This window comes from Sitodiplosis mosellana, unplaced genomic scaffold, assembly GCF_009176505.1.
Source record: "Sitodiplosis mosellana isolate CC-2019 unplaced genomic scaffold, AAFC_SMos_1.0 Smas_scaffold_6226, whole genome shotgun sequence".
Classification (NCBI taxonomy): domain Eukaryota; kingdom Metazoa; phylum Arthropoda; class Insecta; order Diptera; family Cecidomyiidae; genus Sitodiplosis; species Sitodiplosis mosellana.
The window spans coordinates 21,516,471-21,539,408 of NW_022601467.1; the positions used below are offsets into that span (position 1 = coordinate 21,516,471).

The 22,938-nt window shown below is 35.9% G+C and overlaps 3 protein-coding genes across 3 annotated transcripts; 2 read left to right on the plus strand and 1 right to left on the minus strand.

Annotated features, from left to right (window-relative positions):
- Positions 1 to 5,865: 5,865 nt before the first annotated feature.
- On the plus strand, positions 5,866 to 7,512 carry LOC129579401 (nucleoporin Nup43). Its single transcript, XM_055469475.1, has 6 exons — positions 5,866 to 6,281; positions 6,353 to 6,515; positions 6,584 to 6,680; positions 6,758 to 6,910; positions 6,971 to 7,255; positions 7,326 to 7,512. Exons 1-6 carry the CDS (start codon positions 5,984 to 5,986, stop codon positions 7,437 to 7,439), a joined length of 1,110 nt encoding a protein of 369 aa, XP_055325450.1. The 5' UTR covers positions 5,866 to 5,983; the 3' UTR covers positions 7,440 to 7,512.
- Positions 7,513 to 7,718: 206 nt separating this feature from the next.
- Positions 7,719 to 10,723, minus strand: LOC129579400 (46 kDa FK506-binding nuclear protein-like). Its single transcript, XM_055469474.1, has 6 exons — positions 10,439 to 10,723; positions 9,706 to 10,033; positions 9,515 to 9,618; positions 9,349 to 9,429; positions 8,932 to 9,185; positions 7,719 to 8,768 (listed from the first exon to the last, which is right to left on the minus strand). The coding sequence occupies exons 1-6, from the start codon at positions 10,446 to 10,448 to the stop codon at positions 8,391 to 8,393; spliced, it is 1,155 nt and encodes a 384-aa protein (XP_055325449.1). The 5' UTR covers positions 10,449 to 10,723; the 3' UTR covers positions 7,719 to 8,390.
- A 211-nt stretch (positions 10,724 to 10,934) lies between these two features.
- On the plus strand, positions 10,935 to 20,970 carry LOC129579404 (synaptotagmin-14). Its single transcript, XM_055469478.1, has 10 exons — positions 10,935 to 10,985; positions 11,128 to 12,846; positions 16,538 to 16,699; positions 18,678 to 18,989; positions 19,107 to 19,300; positions 19,401 to 19,628; positions 19,785 to 19,899; positions 20,005 to 20,156; positions 20,271 to 20,576; positions 20,695 to 20,970. Exons 2-10 carry the CDS (start codon positions 12,810 to 12,812, stop codon positions 20,893 to 20,895), a joined length of 1,707 nt encoding a protein of 568 aa, XP_055325453.1. The 5' UTR covers positions 10,935 to 10,985; positions 11,128 to 12,809; the 3' UTR covers positions 20,896 to 20,970.
- The last annotated feature ends 1,968 nt before the right edge of the window (positions 20,971 to 22,938 follow it).

Consider the following 22,938-nt stretch of genomic DNA (forward strand, 5'->3'; position numbering starts at 1 on the left):
AAGAAGAAGAAGAAGAAGAAGAAGAAGAAGAAGAAGAAGAAGAAGAATAACAAGAATAATTCCAAATTTACAGCTTTAAAATGTTTGCTCACATACACATTTCTATGATTGTTTTCATTATCGTTCGATCGGAAACACAGATCTTAGATAATCGCAATTTATGTGTGTCACAACAATTCTCTACTAAAATTATTATTGTTAAGCCATTGACGCGAAAAAGGATTAGCCAAGGAGACGAGCATCGTGTATGCGAATGCTTGGGAACAGTCGGAAAGTCACAAACTCCGTTTGTTTTTTCAATTTCTCAATTTTTTTCCAGTGAACAATGTGTTTAGTATGATTTCAATGTGAATTTAAATAATAATAATATTTGAAGAAAACAAAAACAATGAGTGGACCTGGACATCCTTTAGAAATCGTTTAAGCTGATGATCTTCTATATAGGGTCACACACTTTTCATCAGTTCAATGTGTAGATGATTCAAAAAGAACAAACATAGTTCCAATTGATAAGAAAAAGAATAACTTTATTGAGAACACAGCTATAATATTCAACTATTATAAATTAACACTAGAATTAGCGACGAAAAAATGGAAGAAACAAACTTGTAAAATTTTCAGCAAGACAACAATCTTATTATATATAGCTCAATCTTTCTAACAAACGTGACAACAACAACAACAACAACAACAACAAAACTCTTCATTATTCAATAAATGACTTATATTAAAATATTCAATATTAACAAAAAAAAAGACTATTTTATCAAAATGAAAGAAACCGAACAAAAAACGAGAGCGATTTTGTGAAATTAGAAACCCACATATAATTAATTGAATGAATTGTATTTGGAACAGAGAACAGAATTAAGAAACATTTCAAATAAAACTTTTTATTGCTGCTCGCTGACGCTTGCAATTGATCTGTGAATTGTTGTTTGCTTCTCTATCCGTCGACAGACAATAATGTGCCAGAAGGCAAGGCGAATATTTTATTTAGGTGAGTTTTGATTCTTCATACGTTATCATCTTAATAAGTGAGGCTTCAATCAAGGAATAACACATCGGTCAATAAGTCCCGAGCCTAAGTAGGAAAACAACATTTTTTTGCCAAAATTCAATTTTATTCATCAACATAGTCCCCTTTTAGAGTGATACAATCATTCCAACGCCTTTCTAGCTTTTCGATACCAGTTTTGTAGAACGATTTGTCCTTGGCCTCAAAATAGGCTTCAGTTTCGGCAATCACCTCCTCATTCGAGCCATATCTTTTTCCCTGGAGCATTTTTTTGAGATCGGCAAAAAGCCAGTAGTCACTGGGGGCCAGATCTGGAGAATAAGCCGGGTGGGGAAGCAATTCAAAGCCCAATTCATGCAGTTTGGCCATCGTAACCATCGACTTGCGACACGGTGCATTGTCTTGGTGAAAGAGCACTTTTTTCCTTGCCATATGAGGCCTTTTTTTGGCGATTTCCTTCTTCAAACGCGTTAGCAATGCTATGTAATATTCACTATTGATGGTTCTTCCCTTTTCAAGATAGTCGATGAATATTATTCCGTGCGCATCCCAAAATACTGAGGCCATAACCTTGCCAGCTGACTTTTGTGTTTTTGGGCGCTTTGGTCGACTTCCACCGGCTTCTGTCCATTCAGCTGACTGCCGATTTGACTCCGGAGTGAAATGGTGGACCCAGGTTTCGTCCATGGTCACATAACGACGCAGAAACTCGTTCGGATTGCGCTTAAAAATGGTCAAACAGCTCTCCGAATCATCGACACGATTTTGTTTTTGTTCCGGTGTCAACAAACGCGGCACCCATTTCGAACACAGCTTTCTCATGCCCAAATGATCATGCAAAATTGTGTACACACTGCCTTTTGATATCTTTAGGATGTCAGCTATCTCCTGCAATTTCAGTTTGCGGTCGGCCATAATCATTTTGTTGATTTTTGTGATGTTTTCTGGAATAACTGCCTCATTTGGCCTACCAGAGCGTTCAGCATCATCGGTGTCCGTACGACCACGTTTGAAATCGGCAAACCATCGTTTGATGGTTGCAATTGATGGAGCAGAGCCCGGGTAACACTTTTGAAGCCATTCCTCAGCCTGAACGGTATTTTTACCCATTAAATAGCAATGATAAATCAACACACGAAATTGCTTTGAATCCATTGTTTTGAAAATTACAAAAGTAGCGTCACTTAAACCACTGTAACTAGGTAAATAATAGTCCAAATGTCATGAAATTTTGACAGTAATCTTTTGAAGGTTGGTACTTTCGAAAAATCATGTGGATATTTCATTAGTGGCGCCATACGGTGGTTAGGCTCGGGACTTATTGACCGATGTGTTATAAGCAGTTTTCATGATCCTGTATCCGTGACACGAAGCCATTATTGCCGATGCCGATTGTATTAACAAGGCATTTTTATGCGTTTTTCCCGTTTTGATTCTCTTTAATATTGCTCGTAGAAAAGCAGTCGATTACAAATCAATGTAGGGTATTTACTCACCTACTGAAAATCTAATTCGTCAGAAATGGACCATTTTTTGATATTCTCTCTGTAAGTATAAACCATCCTGGTATCACAAATGATTTTTCTTCGATTGTGATTCCAAAAATTGTTTAAAATCTATTTCAAGCTCGAAAAAACTTAGAGAGGGAACAGAGAGTGCATTTTTGCTGTTGAGTAGACCAGAGCTGAGCTGAGCTGAATTTGAAGACGCAGACGCTTGGAGCAGTATTTTAATGCACATACGGTCCAAAATTGCCATTGCTACCTGAGATTCACGTTGTTTATCAATTATATCAATGATCTTAGCAATGACAATTTTGCACCGTGAGTGCGTGATTTTCCGCTTCAGGCACCAACAAAACGTGACAACAACAACGACAAAAAAACTCTTCACTTTTCAAACAATGAGTTCTTCAATATGAGCAAACATACTATTTCATCAAAATGCAAAGTAAAATGAACGAAACAAAAAATAAATGAACAAACCGGTGGAACAAAAGACGAGAGCGATTTTGTGAAATTAGAAACCCACATATTAGGTAATTGAATGGATTGTATTTGGAACAGAGAACAGAATTAATAAACATTTCAAATGAAACTTTTTATTGCTGCTCGCTGACGCTTGCAATTGATCTGTGAATTGTTGTTTGCTCCTCTCTCTCACACTTTCTCTCTCTACCGACAGATTAAAATATCATGCTCGGTGAATTGAATTGGTGCGGGTGAAGAGTGGTGCTTAAAAGCACGGGCGATAAAATGTAAAGTAGGATATCTAACTGAAAATTCTAGTTTCATCATTTCAACAGAAAAAAACGCACACATCAAATGAAAAGAAAGCAGAAAAAAAAACAAATGTCACATCAACCTTCAGATATTTTATCCCAACCAGTTTTCCAGCGAAACCTGAAACGCATGCAACAACAATTTTTTCTTAGTCATTACCTGTGTGTTATTGTTGTTTCTGCTTCATTTATCAGAATAAAAAAACACACAAAACCATGTTTCATCAAAGCCCATTTTTGGTGTTTGTGTGGTTTTTTTATCATCATTTTTGTGCTCTTTTTGACGCTGTTGTGCGATCGCAGTAAAATCAAGGTCTTTTCTGATTTCACTTTACAACTATTGCTCAGAATGAGAAATATACCGTTTATTCTGGCAATAAACAGCCCACTGTACACACGAACCGTTGCTTTACTCCAAAGAATTCAATAAATATATATATAAACTCACCAATCGAAACAGTTTAGTAAAGCATTTACATAATAAAGTGCACTTGATCGCAATAATTCAGCAAAAAAAAGAGTTTTTCAGCAATGAAGTCGATGATATTTGTTATTCTGATTTTTTTCACGATTTTCAACTTGGCTGCATGCCATCCCGACGAAACGGGTAAATTCAGTTTATTTTCGACCAAATTTAAATAATAATAGCAAACTATTTTGATTCGAATGATTGTATTCTTTGCAAAATTAAAAAAAATCTCTTGAAAATTATTGTTCAGTTAATCCAGTGAATGCTGAGGACGTGTGCAAGCTACCGCTGTTCAAAGGAAATTGTCGTGCATCAATGCCTCGATTTTATTACAACAGTGAAAAAAGTACCTGCGAACGCTTCGAATACGGAGGATGCCAAGGCAATGACAATAATTTTAAAACGATGGACGAGTGCGAGAAAGCCTGTGTTAAAGCCTGATCACAAACAATTTGATTTTAACTGAAATTGTGCTAGTAAATTGATTTTGAATAAATTGGTAAAATACTTCATGAGGTAAACCGTTGTTGTTTATTTTCTTGTTATTTTTGTTCTACAGAAATAATTGAATGACTTATTTTCGTAATTTTAATTTCATTTCGAAGAGAAATCAATTGTTCATGGTTTATTTCGCAATAAATTATCATTTTAAACACATTCCTAAATAATATATATTGAAATATTAATGTGTTTTCTGATAAAAACTTATTATTTTGATTGAATGTACAAGTACATTGTACACTATGGCATGAATTGGTTTGCAATAAAAATCCGTTCAGAAGATTCGTCTATAAGAATCGTGTGAAGTTCGGTTTAAAAAATTAGTTATTTGAAATTCGTCGTATGAAGTAAAAGTATGAAGTTGCTTTTGATCGTTATTTTAATCATTGTTGCTGTCCATCACGCATACTCAGAATTGCCGGAAGAGTGCAAAAAACCACCGTACCATGGACCGTGCGATTTAGATCTTGTCCGTTGGTACCATCATTTCGAGAAAGGACGATGCGACAAATTCATTTATGGCGGATGTCAAACTAACGGCAACATGTTCAAAACTCTAACTGAATGTAAAGTTAGATGTAATGTAGATTGAAATAAACTGAGATAATATGAGAACCTGAAATTCTATGCATTTTTATTATTTCTTCAGTTGTTATTGTATGATTATTATATTCATTTTCCAATGAAGTCAGAAACAAATTCTTGGTGGTACGTTATTTTTTTTTTTTTTTTTTTTCAAATGAATAGATAGAAATTGAGGGAGAAACATATCCTGCATTTTGTATAGTTCAATCAGCAATCTTCTAAAGAAGAAACTGCAAAATTTGAAATTTAATTATATAACTGTCTTGTTGATGCAAGATTGATTAGGAGTTTCATATTTAAATAGAAAAAGGAACAGAACCTTAGAACAGAAGAAACATAATTGGAAAGCAGTCAACAATGCGATTTGTAACTGTGAAAGAAAAATTCATAAAAAAGACCTTTTCCAGTGGTGAGAAAAATTCAGAAAAAATTCTCTGTCGATGTTACACTTTTAAAAAAATCTTTCGTTTTGTGTCGCTTATATATACTCTGTGAAGAAGTCTCAGTTTTGCCCTCACTCGTTCATATAATGTGTGTGGCACAAACACATTCGAAACAAAAGTATCAACATATTTTATTATATTGTATTAAAAGTCTGACAGTGTGTATATGAGCAAATTCAAAATTAATCCACCTACAAAATACGAGTGTTAGCTTTTATTTTATGAAGAACATTTGATGCAGGGGCAAAAATGTCTAGACAGAGGAGCATTCCTTTATCGCAAACGATGAGTTATATCCAGATGTAATTTATTTGAAGTTTTTCGCTGTTTTTAAACTCTAACAAGGTCAATACATCTTATCAGCGAAAAATTAAACTATGCAAAATTATTAGATTCTCTCGAATCGACCAATTTATCTATAAAAAAACTATGATAACAATTTTAAAAAAAAATCCATTCATTTTTAAAATCGAGTAAAAAAAACGATTGACATCGTTTTTAAAACGATGTTCAAATTTCAAATCTAGCACTGACACAAATTGTGAACATAACCCTAAAATAAGCCGGTTTACTGTCAATCATACACATGACAAGAAACATAAAAGAGCGCTCTCAAACAACACTTGTAAATAGAGTCTCTGTGGAAATCCCAAGAAAAATATTGAACCAAAGTAAAGTAATTAAACATGGATTTGAATTCAAGTTCTGATCAGGTGAACTGTTCGTTCGTATCGGAGAAAGTGTCAAAAATTCGTTTTGTTCAAGAGAAATACAAGCAAGCCGACACATTCATTACTGGTGGTTGGGGCTCAGACTCGAATACAGTTGGCCTGTGGAAACTCACAAAAGACGAACTATCAAATGATGAAAATGAAGTCGATTACACGCCAAAGTCCATATCAAAAGTCAAAGTTGATGGTGATGTGACCGGGTTGGAGTTTCTCAATTCGGAATCAATCGTTTGTACCACCTCATCTGATAATGGTAACCACAATCGAATGTTTTTTCATCGTTTCAACTTTGTATTCAAGCATTTTTTTTTGTTTATTTTCCAGTTCAATTACTTCTGATCAACTTGAATCATGGTTTGACACATGAGAGCATCACGGTTAAGCATCAAATTGAGCAATTGCACAAATACAAAACAAATACGCCGGCTGTGTGCAGTGGACTATCGGTTCATGAGACAAACATTGCTACAGTCGGAGAAGATGGAAGGTGATTCTCATCATTTTTTAAGTCAAATTCATAAAATGACATCAACGAATTCCGTTTCTCTTCCGTAGTTTGCATGTTCTATCGAGCCAAGGGCGTATTGTGAAATCATTTCAACATGTGGACAGTTGTGCCATTTCATCGGTGGCTTTTGTCAATCACAATGAGGTATTATGACAAGCTAATCGCTTATTTCACATGTGTGTCTTCGACAGCAGCTGACAAATTTTCATATTTTTCAACAGATTTTCACTGGAAATCGAATCGGAATCATCAATGTATTCGATGTGAGAAATACAGAGAATAAGCCCAGCACAAAATTGGTTATATCGACTGAAGATGACAAACGATCGAATTGTGTCACTTGCATTACCTATCATCCGAATCAGAATCACATTGTCAGTTGCTCGTAAGATTTGTATTTAGCACCAATTTCATTGTGCTGTCATTTTCAACAGGTTTTATGCGGTAGTGAAGAAGGCACATTAACTATTTGGGATTTACGACAACCGGCTTTCCCAGCTTCTTACTATACAGTGCACGAAAAATCATCCGTTAGCGATGTTGCATTCCATCGCACAGACCCAACGAAACTGTTTACATCGTCCGAATCCGGTGAATTGTTCCAGTGGAGTCACAAAGCTCAACAAATTACCGAACGCATCGATGGCCAATTGACGGTCGTTGAAAACGAGAATATCAACCCTTGGCTTTGCGGACAACGAACCAAATCACGAATCAATGTAAGTAATTCTTCTTCACATCAATCCAATCTTTTGAGATTAACTAATTCGTTTTGTATTTTGTTGACAGCTGGTGAGACATTTGGAGGGAATCGGAAAGGCAATCAATTGCTTTGATACCAGTAGCTCACGAGTGATTTGCGGTTGTGACAACGAAGCCATTTACCTCATTAATAATGTCTAAAATCATCTTGTATCTCAGAAGACATCAACTTTTTTTTTTAACAAATAAATCAATAAAAACAACTCGATCGAAAGATTTACCTATGAAGTTTTTCTATTTAATAAAATGGCTAAAGGGAAAGAAAAATAACATACATTGGAGTTGAAGTAGACATTTTTCGCATCTTGACTGCATCACCAGCAGAGGTTTCTCATGTTTATGATGATGATTTTTATATATGAGATTGTTGACGGCTGAGAGTTGACGGAAGGAGATTGAAATAAAAACACGCTTGTCTTGTTTTTTGTACATTTATTGGTTTTTATTTGAAAATCAAAAACTCAGATTCTTAGTTTAAGACTGAACTTAGTCGCAATGTTTTGAATGTGTGTCAGACTTTAAATGCAAAAATATATTACCCGATTTCAAAGTCTCCATGCTTATCGTATGGATAATTAAACTATTTTTGTTTATTTGTGTGCTTGTTTTTTTTTAAATTGTATTTTCTCATATGTTTATTTTAATTAATGGAACTAACTCTATTCCGTTCCAATAAAAGGAATTAAATTAAATGTGAATAGAATTTCTTCGGTACACAAAGACATCAAAAAGTCTCTGGACATTGATGAGCGTTTGTAGCTATATGGAAGCATTCAATACTTTGTGATCAACTCATTTGTGGCACTATTTTATTCACTTATATTTTGGTCTGATTATGAGTTAAAATGATCATAGCAAATAGCTACAAACGAACATCGACGACTCGTGTATTCTGTTCATCTTTGCATGAATTTATAACGAAATACTAGACTAACCAAACAAAAATGTTGTAAACTTTGTCACACCATCTGGTTTTCCGGAAGTGTTAATGTAAAAAAGAAGAATTCGAGTAAAAAAAAAAACGATGAATGGATTTGTCAAAGGAATCACGGAAAATGCGCTTCCCTTCGACTGCAAACGAAGCGGATGCATTTATTTAACGCCGCGCAATTCGACGTCAAAGATCAACGTGGCGTTGCCTGGGATCACTGGTGGTGAACCTTTGTTACCGTATGCAACAGCTGGTGGGCATATGATGCGACGCTTTGAACCAACCTTCATACCAGCAACGCCAATATCCCAACCACGGATCACTTCACCGCGTCCCAAAGAGAACTGGAATCCATTGCCCGCTTTTGTACTGTCGAATACCTTGTTGTTGCTTTTAAGACGACCTTCGTAGTACACAGATACCTTTCGGCCTGGTGTTGCCTCGGGACCTCTACCAACGCGAAGATCTTCGATTATTACACCTTGAGCGAGGGTTTTTGGTGTTGACTTTTGTGGCTGGTTCTGTTGGTTCTTTTGCTCCTGTAAATGAGGCATATGCATAGCACACATTAGCAATGAATCGATAAAGATGAAAAATGGAGAGACAACCTGTGCAATTCCACTATGAAACAGAGAATTCTCAAATAGCTACTACATTCGTACATGTTCGTACATGTTCGTACATGTTCGTACATGTTCGTACCTGTTTTTCTTGCTTTTGATTCTTCTGTTGTTGTTGTTGTTGTTGTTTTTGCTGATTTTTCTGCTTTGGATCATTTTCTTTCTTTGCGGCTTTGCCGTTGGTCAAACCATTTTGCTTGGCGTTCTTGTCGAACTTTGCCTGTTTGGCTGGCGGTGCTTGGACCTCATCATCTGAATCTTCTTCATCCTCTTCATCGTCGTCATCTTCATCCTCTTCATCGTCGTCATCTTCGTCATCATCTTCGTCGTCGCTGCCTGAAATTACAAACGATCACCATTTCGATTCGAGTAAATTCAATGGAATGAAGAAAAAAATGTGAGGTTTGTCATAATGATTCCCATCAATTTGATTCGAATGAAAATTCTAATAAGAAAATGTCAAACTAAATGTGAATCACGCAGTGTGCAAAATTTGTACCTTCTTCCTCATCCAAATCTTCATCTTCGAGTTCCTGGTTAAGACCGTCAAAATCTAAATCGTCGCTCTCATCATCGTCGTCTAGAAATGAATTCAAAGCCATAGTATGAATTGTCGATCTAGGCTCATTCTACGAATGTGCTCATCTTAAATGTATTCAACTTACCTTCATCCTCTTCTTCGTCTTCTTCATTGCCTACTTTGATTTGCTTCATATTGCCTTTTTCCTTTCGTTTCTTTGCTGCAGCTGGAGCTTCGACCCCTTCGTCACTGTAAATGCAACAGAAGAAAAATACGTTGTAAAAATGCTCTGAATTGGTCATTTTCAATTTGCATTCAAGCAAATGCATTACTAACCTATCTTCTTCCTCCTCTTCTCCGTCACCGAATGGCAAATCGCCAAAATCGTCTTCGTCTGGGATTAAGTAGCCGCTCAGATGAACGGTACCGTTTCCTTTGCTGTAGAAAGCAACTGTTTCACCTTCAGTGAAAGCAAGATCCAAACGGACATGTGACGTTTGTCGGTTGACATTGGCAATCAAATGATCGGTATCATCTGTGTGTAGCCAAACTTGAACCAATGCATCACTTTCGTTGAGTGTGTTCAAATCCAATGTGGCCTGTGATACATGGAACGCTTTTGTGACTTGTTGCGAGTAACGCTTGTTTGTCTTCAAAACCAAACCTAATTTGAGTGAAAAACAGGGGGAAAAAACACAGGCACACGATAAAGTGAACGTTCGGAAAGCATTGTGGTAAAAAAACAAAAATAACGGGATGAATTGAACGACACATGCGACACCCGAGTAAGGTTAAGTATGATCATCTCTCTGTTGCGGCAATAACACACAAAAACATGTACACACTTTTCCAATGCGCAAATTTTTTTGAAAATTTATTTCAAATTTCGACAAATGTAGATGAATTTATCGTAAACACGTGTTTAGCAATCGAAATGTGTGAAAAATTTATAACATTTCCATGATTTCAATCATACAACCAAATTGAGAAGAATAAAAAACACGTGTGTATGACAATTTTCGGAAATGATATTCGGATTTTATTGAAAATTCAAGTAATTTTTACTCACCCCAGAACATTTTGTCGTTTGTCAAACAACTGATTAAAAACTAAACTAATGATCAATTGCAGTTGCAAGAAAAAACAAATAATAAAATTTCAAAAAAAGAAGCACTGTTGTTTCGAAACTATTTCAAAATTGACGAAGAGTACGACGACCACGTTCGTTTAGCGGCTTTCTAAATATGATTCCAGTGACTGTCTATACAAAAGGCGCGTGCCATACACAGACGTTTGTGTGTTGAAAGAGAAACCGAAGAAAGAAGAAGACTCAAATGTCACACATAATTTCATCGCATTGGAGTGCGTTCCTCTGGGTGGACGGAACGCGTTCCGCATCGGAATTCAAATGAAATGGAATGGAATATGCACAACAAATGCAATTTACCATTTTTGAAAAAGTGGAAGAAATGTATTTCGTTATTTTTTTGCCATTTTCATTATTGTTTTGTTGTTTTTTTCTCTCCAGGTTGACGTATATATATTTGATGCAACATTTTCTGTATGTTCTACAAATAAATGATAAATGTCGTGTTGTTCATACGGGCGAGCGTATGGTAAGTGTGGCCAAGGAAACAACATATGTACCGTGTGTACACACGGAAGAAAATCCGGATTATAAATATTTATTAGACTCAAGTGGAAAATTCCGTTTTTTTCCATACGCTTTCATCGCATTTTTTCGGTGAATATCAACAGCGAACCAAAATTCAATCATCAACTTTATCCACTTCAGAGCGCATGGAAGACGCGCATGCATCAGAACGAGATGGAGAGCGAGCAAATCAACAGCAAGAGCAGCAGCAGCAACAACAACAACAACATTAACATCAACGTAACGGAAAATGGAAAAATAATAATCGCTTAGCGTAGCCTGGTGTTTCTGCTGTTGTGTGGTGATTCCTTTTACCGAGCGAGGATTTCGGTTGCATGCGCAAAACACAGCTCGTATTTGTTTTTCTCTCTCGCTCTCGGCACAGCTGAAACATTTCGATGCCATCCCCATCAGAACCGTTGGAGTGAGCGGGCTAACGAGCGAATCGCACAGTAGCAACATACACATCAATACACTCAAACAACATACAGGGATATTTGTCCTGATTTTCCAACAGCATTCTATCAGTGTAAGAAAATGTTTCAAGCAGTTTGTAAAACAAAACTGACCTGTGTACATAGAAAAAGCACAGTTTAATACAACAGCTTCTTAATGAAATTTAGTTTTGTAGTTAAAAAAAACAACAACCCAGTTTAAAATAAACAAAACGAAAATTTGCCAAAGCAGCAGATGAAGAAAAAACTATCTACTTTATATGTTCGCCAAATATAGTGTTTTCCTTTTCGAAATTTAGACGTAGATACTGTTGTATGCAATGCAGCTCCAAACAACTTTTATTGTGTATGAATATGTTGCGTTTTTTTTTCGGGAGCCTCCGTTCTGTCAGTTTCTATAATTGCATAAATATTGTGCGTAGTGAACAGTAAAATAGCCTATCAAGAATTATCTACACTTGTACACCATTCATATATGTACTGTTGACTCTTGCAGAAGATTTTTTTCTCGCTCGTTGCTTGGATGAATCGCATGACTGAACTGAGTTCAAATTACCATCATCAATCAAATGCTTGACCAATTGTGGTCAGCATGTTTGATTCTTTCAAGTGCTTAAATTTTTGTTTCGCTTTGCACAAGTAAAGGTTCTTCGGTGAACATGTGCGGCGATATATAGAGAAAAAAAACGCTCATTAATTGATGTGCATTTCAATCGAATAATAATTTTTCTACCGTGTTCACCGACATCAAATGAAAAACCAATTCCATCACATCTTTGATATGTACAGTGTTGCATGTACGCAAATCTTCAACATGGATTGGATAAATAAAATCTACGTTTGGTTCAATTATCGCTGAACTGTGAAAATTCATCGAATTTTTTTTGGTGGCTTCGTGTCGCTCACACAACGAAACAGCCACAATAACAAACCAAAACAGAAAAACATCGTGGAAGAGAAACAAATCTGATGTGAGCCGAGACACAAAATCAACAACAAAAACAAAGAAGAAGGAGAGAAAAGAAAAAAGTTTTACGTGTGTCCATTGACAACATAATACCTTAATTTTGGCTAATAAACTGGTGCATGATTAGCAGCAATTTTAGTGTTGAAACGAAATCAAGAAACATAAGTGACATAAAAGCGACGAGAAAAAAAACAACATTGATTTGGACATTGGCTTTTTGGTTAAACATAGAGAGGTTTGCATACGAACGTGGACAACAGCAACAGCAACAGCAACAGCAACAGCAACAAAAATATCATGTTTAATGCAGACACACGAGCAACATACACTGTGGGAACAATTTTGAACTGAACTCGTTTTTACCATGATATTCATCGTTGGACTTAATAATCACAATAATCGTAAGTAGTTTTGTGTCTACTTGGATGGTTTTCTCCTTGTCCCCAAAAATAGTGCCACATTCTGTTTATATCCGCGACTGATTCCAAATGCGGAACATGGTCTAGTGCTGTATTGTATGCAGCAGAAGAAGAAATGGGGAATGAAAGACGAGAGAAGAAAAAGACTGTACGACAATAACCCGTTACATATTTGCATCGAATAAAAACGGGAAAATATGACACTGGAACCAAAATAAGGAGCATAATATACATTAAAAACTGTGATTGTCAAGAAGAAGAAAAGAAGAAGAAGAAAAAAACAACGATTTGGAAGGACCGTGTGTTGTCGTTAGCCGCTCATTTCGCTTCCTTTTTTTTCTTTCAAAAATACACAAGACCTGCCACTATATAACCTTTTGTTTTGTTTTCTTTTCCGTCGCATCGATTTTCCGATATTGCTCTTCTGTGTGTTATCAACAGTTTTACGATACACATACGACATGAAAATTGAAGAAATTTGAAAGGATCAAAAGCCCGCACACATGGTATGCGTGTGCTTGCGGGGATGAGTGAGCGGCGTTCATGTGTTGGTGCGATTATGGCAGTGTTACAAATTCAAAACAATTTTCCTTGTATGGCATATATCGGTTATGAAGAATGAATCGAAATAAAAAAACCAAAAACAATGAACGTGAATTCCTTTGTTCGATAAAAGCGTTAAGGAGCTTTTCTCCCAATGTGACCTGCCACACGTTATGATTTATGAATAATGAATGTGCCCAGAATATGAAATATTGCTCGTAAATGTGGTTGACATAATTTTGTGGATACAAATACTGACCTCCTGTAGTTTCTCTCTCTCACGGTGAACCGTCGGGTGGCAAAAAAGTATCGCAAGACGAAAACCAAAAAAATCTGGGTAATCCACTCAATTCTCCTATACTTTGATTGCTGGATACCGATCGCTTGTAGAAGCGTCATTCCAATGGTTAATTGCATGAGAGTGGACTCGCATTTTCATGAACGATATTGAGACATTTCAGACAACATTTTGTTTTTCTCATGTTCAGAATAATCATACTAATTTTAGGCCAACGGAATAAATGCCATGCTCCAATTTTCATTCGAATACTCATCGTGGCTGCTGCATTGATTTATGGTGGATTGTATGACGACAGTGCGTGTTGTTGGAAGATATATGTACACTTCTCTTTTTTTCCGAGCCTCTCTTTCTCCCCCGTGCTGCGACCAGCTTCTTTGCTGTGCACTTAATCAGATCAACTGAGATAAAGTTCAACGTACGTCAATACGTGTTGAGCTCCATTCAGATGGAATGAGGCTGGCTTGTTCATTGCTTTACGTGATGCATACTGCATACGATTTTCTGCATGTAAACGTGCGCGCAAAAGTGTTGACCTCCATACAACCTTTTGCGATGTGATGCATTTCATATAGGAAACGATGTCATTCGAACACAATTTTCCCCTTTTGCTAAATCTCTGGCTGATTCGATTTTCACGATTTTATCAATGAAAATGATCGAATGTTGCATGGATGCATGCATGTGTGTGTGTGTGTGTGAGTTCCGCAAAGCATGCACACTGCAAAATGTATAGAGTCCAACAAAAACAACAACATCCATACAAATTCATCGCAACCAATGATACCGACTTTTCATTCGGATCAAATTCGTTTCGGACTATTCAAATTTTATGGATATATGAAAATGCTAGGATGGCCAGCAAGCAGTGTTTCATTCACTTTTTTTCTTCTTCATTCAATTTCATTTGCTTGTTTGTCATCATTGCGTAAGATTGTATATAAACACTTATCTAATGGATGGGAATGATGTTGAATGGTCGGTGCTTAATTATGAAAGCCATTAGGATTTTGACTGCAATGATGGCGAAAGCGATCATTCGATTGCATTGCTCAAAAAGACAGCATAATTAATGAGTCTTGTGAAAATAAGCATAGCAAAAATTGTTTTCCATGGCAATTTAATGGGTAATTTTCAAAAACCATGACAATAAAAGCAGCACGATAGTACCAGTCATGGTAACAAAACAGAAGTTGAGCTGAAAGCTCATTTTACATCACCGAATAAGTGGAAGTGTATGTAGTGTACTGTTTTCTGTGTGTGTACGCGCGCAAGACAGCGAAAATTATTGGACACTTTCACTGGAAATGCTCGTTTTTCCCCTCTCTTTCTCATTATCTCACATTAAGTGATGAAACACGTATAAACAGCGGAAAATGCTCAGTTTTATAATCATAATCAATATATATGTATATAAATGTATGATAATTTCTGCATAGTGACCCGAGAGCAAGAGAGTAATGTACAAAACGGCCATACTTATATTCATTCATTTTTTCATGTGTAGTCAACACATTTCAACACCATATTCTTCACATTGATTTATAAAGTGGATGGCGGTTCGTTCGCTTCTTTCGCTCAATGATGCCACCACACCAATTGGAGGACAACACAAATAAAGTGCAATTCCGTTGATACATTTTTGCTTAATAATGGCGTCGCAAACGGGATGCATATCGCGCGCGCTCTCTTTTCACTCATTCTGCATGCACTGTGGTGTGTACACAGGCATATGCCTCTCTGACGCAAAACTCATATTCGTTGAGTGTGTTTGTGCCACAATTTTCTTGAAATGCACATTCCAGTGCAGCGTCACCATGCTGGAACGATTACTTTTTTCTTCTTTGCACACGAACACATGCAGGTTCAGTGCGTGTATTGTGAATCGGATGAGTTGCATCCCTTTATAGAAATTGCATTTGTAAATCTGGTTTCATTGAGATATTATAAAACGATTTTTTATTTTATTTATTTATTTATTGAAAATTTATTTATTGAAAAAATTCATGATCATTGAACATATTTATCGAAGCGAAATGTATGTGTAAGAAAAAAAAATTGCTTCAACATTACAACAAATGTTATTTACAATGGTGTGTGGTACAGTTTGATTCAGTATTTATGTTGTTATGGTGAACTATAATTACAATTAACCAGTCCATAGATTTTCTATTTTTGGACCAATAAAAAATGACAATTTTACAATTTTTATCACAATTTAGATTGAGTTTGTTTTTGTGTTTGGCTTAAATCTAGAGTAATAACAAGGAGAATAAAAGATAAAGTTAAATAATAAAATGAAAAAAGGTGAACAAATAGGTAAAGAAAGAGAAAAAAAAATGGATTAGAAGAAGTAGTGAATGATAACAATGCAATGAGAGGGGAATAAATTTAAATCTGAGTTTTAAGTGTATTTATGACATTAGCGTGTTAGTTAGGTGTTTGGTTGTGTTGAACGAATTTTTTGTGCATTGGCAATCACATGAGGCATCACAATAAAATTAAATGAATTCTGTTAGATGTTTTTTGCATTTGTTTTTGAATAAATCGATTGAATGGACATGGGCTTGCATTCATGTTTTCGATGTGAAGTGCCCAGAGCACCCGATTATATCGGCAACATTTGCATCTTTATCCTTAGAAGAAGTGATTAGGTGTGTGCAATTTTATTTTTAGTTCAAACAATGCTCATAATTAAACTCAAACAAATAGGTTGGCATTTATTTGTGTTCTTTTCTCAAGTGTTTCTTTCTTCTCAATTAAGTTCATCATCACTGAAAAAAATAATGAGTAAGAATTAAATGAATCCGTTTTTTTTTCTCTTTCTTTCAGTTGCTATGGAGAGCACAACTATCTTGGGAGCGATTTTGGGACTCGTTGCATTGATGTTGGTATTTTTACTTTATGTTAATCGCAGATGGTGTTTTCACACAACACCAGCATTCGCTTGCTGTGACGAAAACTCATTACCATCAAAATATGTTCATAAAATGGGTAAGTCATTTCGAAACAGTTCAACAATGTTCGTGCACATCGTTGTGGGGTTAAGGTACTGGGAGAAAAAAAGAAATGAACGGATATAGGAAACGTCTTTTGTGTTAAAGTTAAATCCATGTTAAAGTTAAATCCATGCATGTGATATTCAGAAATAAGCTCAAACCAAAATTCTTCGAAATACCATGCTTTTTGAACTCCAGTTATTTTGGACAGTTTCAAATTAAAAAAAAAGAAAAAAGAAACTTAAGTCATAAAAGACACCCTCTTCTCTTGATAGTTTCTGGATTTCTCCAAGATTTTCCGTGTTATTTTCGTCCATTAAAAATAGAGTATTTTCATTGTTGTTCTTGAAATATGGTTGAAAGTTATTAGTTTATTACGGTGACATTCAAGTTTCACATGAAGAATACGAAATCTCATTCAATTCCCTTAATTGCATTTTTATTCATATAAAACATGTGGAACATACGAACTGGTAGACTAGCCGGTTTTGACCAATTCATTTATGTTATTGCTTTATGTGGCAATTTTTGTGTTATTTACACGGAATAAACGATGGCTCAATTATTATTTATTCCGTCGGTCACAACGGTATATTTGATCCGTGGGTCACAATGGTGTAGTATTTATTTTATTGTCATGTGAATTCGGTCCGTTATCCATGAAGCTTGGCTCCGTTTAAATGCATCACTACAATTACGTTGAATATTAGACGAATGGTCGAAAACTGGTAATTTGTATTCCCCCTGATAATAACATTCTAAAGTGGCAACCAGTTGGGATTTTTTCGATAGCAAAAACTATTTATCTCTATCAATAAGAAAACAACGACAATTATTTCTCACACGATGCAAAAAACATTAGTTTTTCTTTATTCATTTTGAAAAGGGCCTTTTTTTGCATCTACTCAAATGGAAAACATATAATTCTGTTTTGAAAATAGCAAAACGATTATTATGAGCCAATGTCATATTAGAAGAGGTCATATGGAGAAAGAAAAATGATTTGGAACTGGCATTTATTTTCAGCTATTCTCTGGTTCAATAAAAGTGAAATATTCTGAAAAGCAAACGGTTAAATGGATGAATCGGTGGTTGCCATGAGTCTTCGATGTCGTTATAATCCCGTGTTTGTCCACGTGAATTATCAACCATATCAACGTTAGTCTTATGTTCTCTGTCAGAGATATAAGTTTTCGATTGCGATTGACAGACACTGTTATTAAAATCGTTTGCTTTGGACTGTACGCCACGCCACGGCACGGCACGAGTAATACGAAATGTTTGTTACCATTGAACCAAAATCAATAAGAAAGCAACAATTATTTTTCGTGTTCGTATACAAAAGCTACACAAATCATTGATTGAAAAATTCTTATAAAATTGATTAGAAATGGAAGCGAAGCAATGTCGATAGAAAACCAACAGCTAACCGGACAACAACACTGAACTTTAACAAGTTATTGTTGTAGTTGTTATTCGATTTCATTTATTGACCAACTAACTATTTTAATGAAAAGCTGTGTTTGCCTACGAACACATTTCAATTAACAATTGTCACGCATCAGCACCAAATTAAAACATTTTGAAAATGAAAAACGAAAAAAAAAAACAGATTACATAAAGAAATAAATTATTGATGAGAGAGAGAAAAGTAATAGAGAGAAACAACAATGAAAACGAAATATTTGTGCAATCTATTAAATTGTAACGCATTTCTTGCGATGCGGTGGCAACGACGACGACGACGACCGTTTTCAGTTATTATTAGGTCAAATAATGCACGCAAACAAAATGATATCGAAGGAAGTGCATTGGTGATAGTCGGAACTCATTCGTTCCCTTGCTTGCTCTCTGTAGAACTTTTCGCTTCGTTTGCACGAACTTTGTTTAATTTTCCGTTTGATTTCCGCTTCGAAACTAAAGTAAATTAAATTTTGTTCTCACACACACACAAACACACACTATTTTCATAGCACGCAAACGTCCGTACGAAGGGTATACCAGTTCAGATTCAGAAGAGGAGCTTTTACGTCGTTTGCAAATGCAACAGTCGAGTAGTCTTCACAGTGGCCAATTGTCGAAATACGGTGCTGGACCGCTTAATGAGAATTTAAGTAGTTTAAAGCACATCACCATTGCAACGCACAGAGAACGATTTAATGATCCGTTAGGGGTGGCCGAACGCGGTAAGGTCGGTCTACCGTCAAGCAGTGAATGCAGTTCAAATAGTTCAGCCGATGCATCGGTCGAAAGTAATATGGGTATTTTGCATGGCGAACGAAAAGGTATGTGCACCATAACAACATATTTGAGTGTATTTATTTTGCAAACAAAACAAACAATGCGTGTGTATTGTAATCAAACGTAATACCCATGCTCAATTTTACCATCATTCCGGATAGATCGCCGACTGATTATGTCAGATGCAGCAAAGTCATTTGATTCGAATTCATCGTCAACGACATTAAAGGAAACTAGAATAGATAATCGTATCGAATGTAGCAATAGTTTACCATCAAAGAAATTCCATAAAATGGCAGTGCAACGACAGGATAGCATAGACAAGGCGCAAAATATTAGTAATAATAACCAAGATGTGAGTACGAGTCGAATAATCGGCACTGTTTAGACATTCAGATTCAATAGGAGGGAAGAGATCAAAAGAAAATCACAAATTTTTCCATTTACAATTGCAGTGCATTGTCGTTTTATCACAGGAACCACTTTTTGATACGAGCGATTTAGCATCGCTTAAATCGGATATCGATTCAAATCGTCCACAGTCACCATCATCCACGACGGGACGATACGGGAGCGTGGAAATATCACTCTTGTATGATGCACCAATGCGAAAGATGACCGTGCATGTTCTGCAAGCACGTGGCATCCCGTGCCGAGATAAAGGTCAACCCACACATACACAAGTAAGCAAATTGATCCGATATTTAGGAATATAATCACGTTATGCATAATCAAATTGAGTTATCGACAGAAATGAACCAAAAAAAAACACACACACACACACAAAATGAATTAAAACACACGCACATTTTTTCGAACGTGATTCGCCCCACGTGTAGGTACGTCTTCTTATGTTACCGAGTAAAAAACAGAAACATAAAACAAAAATACGCACAGGAGAAAATCCACAATTTATGGAAAGCTTTCTACTGCATCGTGTCAATCCAGAAGAAGGTAAACACATCGATTTTATCCTATTTTCATTTTTTTTCATAAACTCTCACACAACTTACGTGTTATATAATTAATTTTTCGCGTTATATTAATATGCATCAACAGTCAATTCGATGGGTTTACGTGTCAGAGTCTATGGCTGTGAACGAATGCGACGAGAACGTTTAATTGGCGAATCGATAGTTAGTTTTGCAACAATTGATCTCGAACTGGAGACGAATCTGTGGTTACCATTGGAGCCTAGAGCCAATGCAACGGTATGTATTTAGCTGTAACTTTCGAGACTTATTGCAAAATGCGACAAAACACCGAATTCAAAGCAATTCACAACACTGAAGCAATTTCTTAACATGTACATCTTTCCAATTCAGTTAAGTGGCTCGACAAGCGATTTGCTAAGTTTAGCTCGGTCGGATAGTACCGGTTCGACGACTTCCATGCAACACGGTGGCGTACCTGAGCTTTTACTAGCACTCGCTTACAACGGTACAACGGGTCGTCTCACAGCTGAAATAGTGAAAGGATCTCATTTTCGGAACGTAGCCCTGAACAAAGCGCCCGATACGTACGTGAAACTGGTGTTGGTCAGTAGCATGGGTCAAGAAATGGCCAAAGCAAAAACATCCACAAGAAGAGGTCAACCGAATCCACTGTTTAAAGAATCTTTTGCATTCCAAGTAAGTTCTTTCATATTCACCACTGGTCATCAAATCCTGTTCCACTTTCTGTTTTTTTTTCTTCTTTTTCTTTTTACTCACACGATTCATATTTCTCTTCGTCTTGTAATGTCAACAGGTAGCATTATTTCAATTAAACGATGTAACACTTATGGTGTCCATTTATGCCAAACGAAATATGAAAAAGAATGAAATGGTTGGTTGGTTTAGTCTGGGATTGAATTCATCGGGTCCAGAGGAGATGGCCCATTGGGTTGATATGCGAAAAGCGACACGCGGCGAACTGTTGGCACGATGGCATGTGCTAGTTGATTCCTGATTTCAATAACTAGGACTCTCACCTCGGCGCCTCAGCATGAATCTCGGCGGCAATTCCGAGCACTCGAAGCAAAAACGAAAATCAAAGGAAAAACGGCACAGCACCATTGCCGTAGATCTGGAGCCGGGGTTTGAGTTCAACTTTGTGTGAAATTAATGTTTTTTTTAGCTAGGTAATAAATATTGATACAATTTCATTCGATTTAATGTTATTTTAAAATAAGACATTTTGCGGTGCATGCATGCACAAATCGATACACACACACACACACACACACACACACACACACTGAAACGGAACTGGCATTGGATTCCGAATTTGGTTGAATGTTTGCGTGTGCGACGCAAAATCAGCACTCATTTTTCTGACGGGTCGCATGGTTTACTTTCTTTCGTCTCTGGATAACAAAAATAATATTTCATTGGCGAGATTTTTATGATGAATGCAATTATCAGACATCAAAGCTTTTAAAATGAACGTAATGAACATAAATACAATTTAGATTCGAATCATTAGAGATCAACAAACACAACAATGACGAGAATAACAAACAAAAGCTGTAGGTGAAAATTATTTGCTTTTTGTATTTTTCAAAACATTTAATATGATAACAAGAAAATAAAACAGATATTTATAGCGCGAAACGGTTTACTAAAATTCTTAAACTATTGACTGAGCTAACAACAGTCCGATACAAGTAGCAATAGATTCAAGAACAACCTTTTTTCAAATCCATATTCTCGAAGTAAACAAGAATAAAATAAACGTAGAAAGATTGTAGTGGTCGCAATATGTTGATTGATTGCGTTTGTCTCACAAGATTTTTCAAAGAATTACGATTTTTTTGCCGCTCGAGATACAATTTGTGATTGAAAATCAATCTCGTATTGCGTGAATATTGTCTGAGTTGAGTTTAATGTTTGTGTACTGATATGAATGCAACCAATCGCATGAAGTGCGAACATTCAAATGTCACTGAAATTTGAAGTGCGTCGAGTTAGTAGTTAGTATTACCTACCAGAAATGGTAACCGAATAGAAAAACGCTTTGATACATTTAACATGTTAATGAAAAATACAAACAAACAATACATGGAACGGAAAAGAGAGCCAAGTTCGTAAAGAATCAATCATCTCGGAAAAATTCTTTTTAGACATTTGTCTGTAGTTCAAACTTCTAAATGCATTTCGCAACCAAACCATGTTTTATTTGAATTCACCATGAATAAGACATGGACGCACTTCAAGTCGAATATTTATTAATATGAAACGACAAACTTGGAATTGGATTTTAAATCAAAGAACAAAATATAAATTTCCCGTAATTTTAATTGATATATTGTTGTTGTGAAGTTAAGTAGTTAAGGACAGAACAAAAAACAAACCGTGATTTTTCTAAATCGATAAAATTCAATATCGTATTGTGGAAATTGATTGATTTGATTTATGAGAAGCTTTATGAAATAGATCATATGAATAAAATGATAACGACGATGACGATGACGATGATGATGATGATGATGATGATGATGGCCTTGTTTTGTCAGTAATAAAATATGTGTAAGGAAATTAAACAAAGAAAAAAAAAACACGAAAATCGCACAAAAGACATTACCTAATAAAACAAAATGGATTGACCAAATTACAAATGAATTTTGAGGATACATTTTATTGAAGCATATCAATGAAACGCATAAAATATTTAGAGGGAAAAACACGAAGTGAACAGGATATATTGAATAATAATCACGCTCACATACACACTAACACCAACGCAAACGAAAATCAAACATTGTTTTAGCTTGAGCTTGGATCCATTTAGTTCGAGATGTTGTGTGTGCATGGGTTATTTTTAGGGCGTGTTATGGGCTGATGTCAGCAGCACTAACTAACGTCAGCTGCTGACGAGTATGCGTTGCGTTGTTTTAACGCATTCGCAGTATAAGAACGAAATGGTGAGTAAACTTTCCATTGGTATGTTCAATCTCACCAATGGTAAGTTTACTCACCATTTCGTTCTTATACTGCGAATGCGTTAAAACAA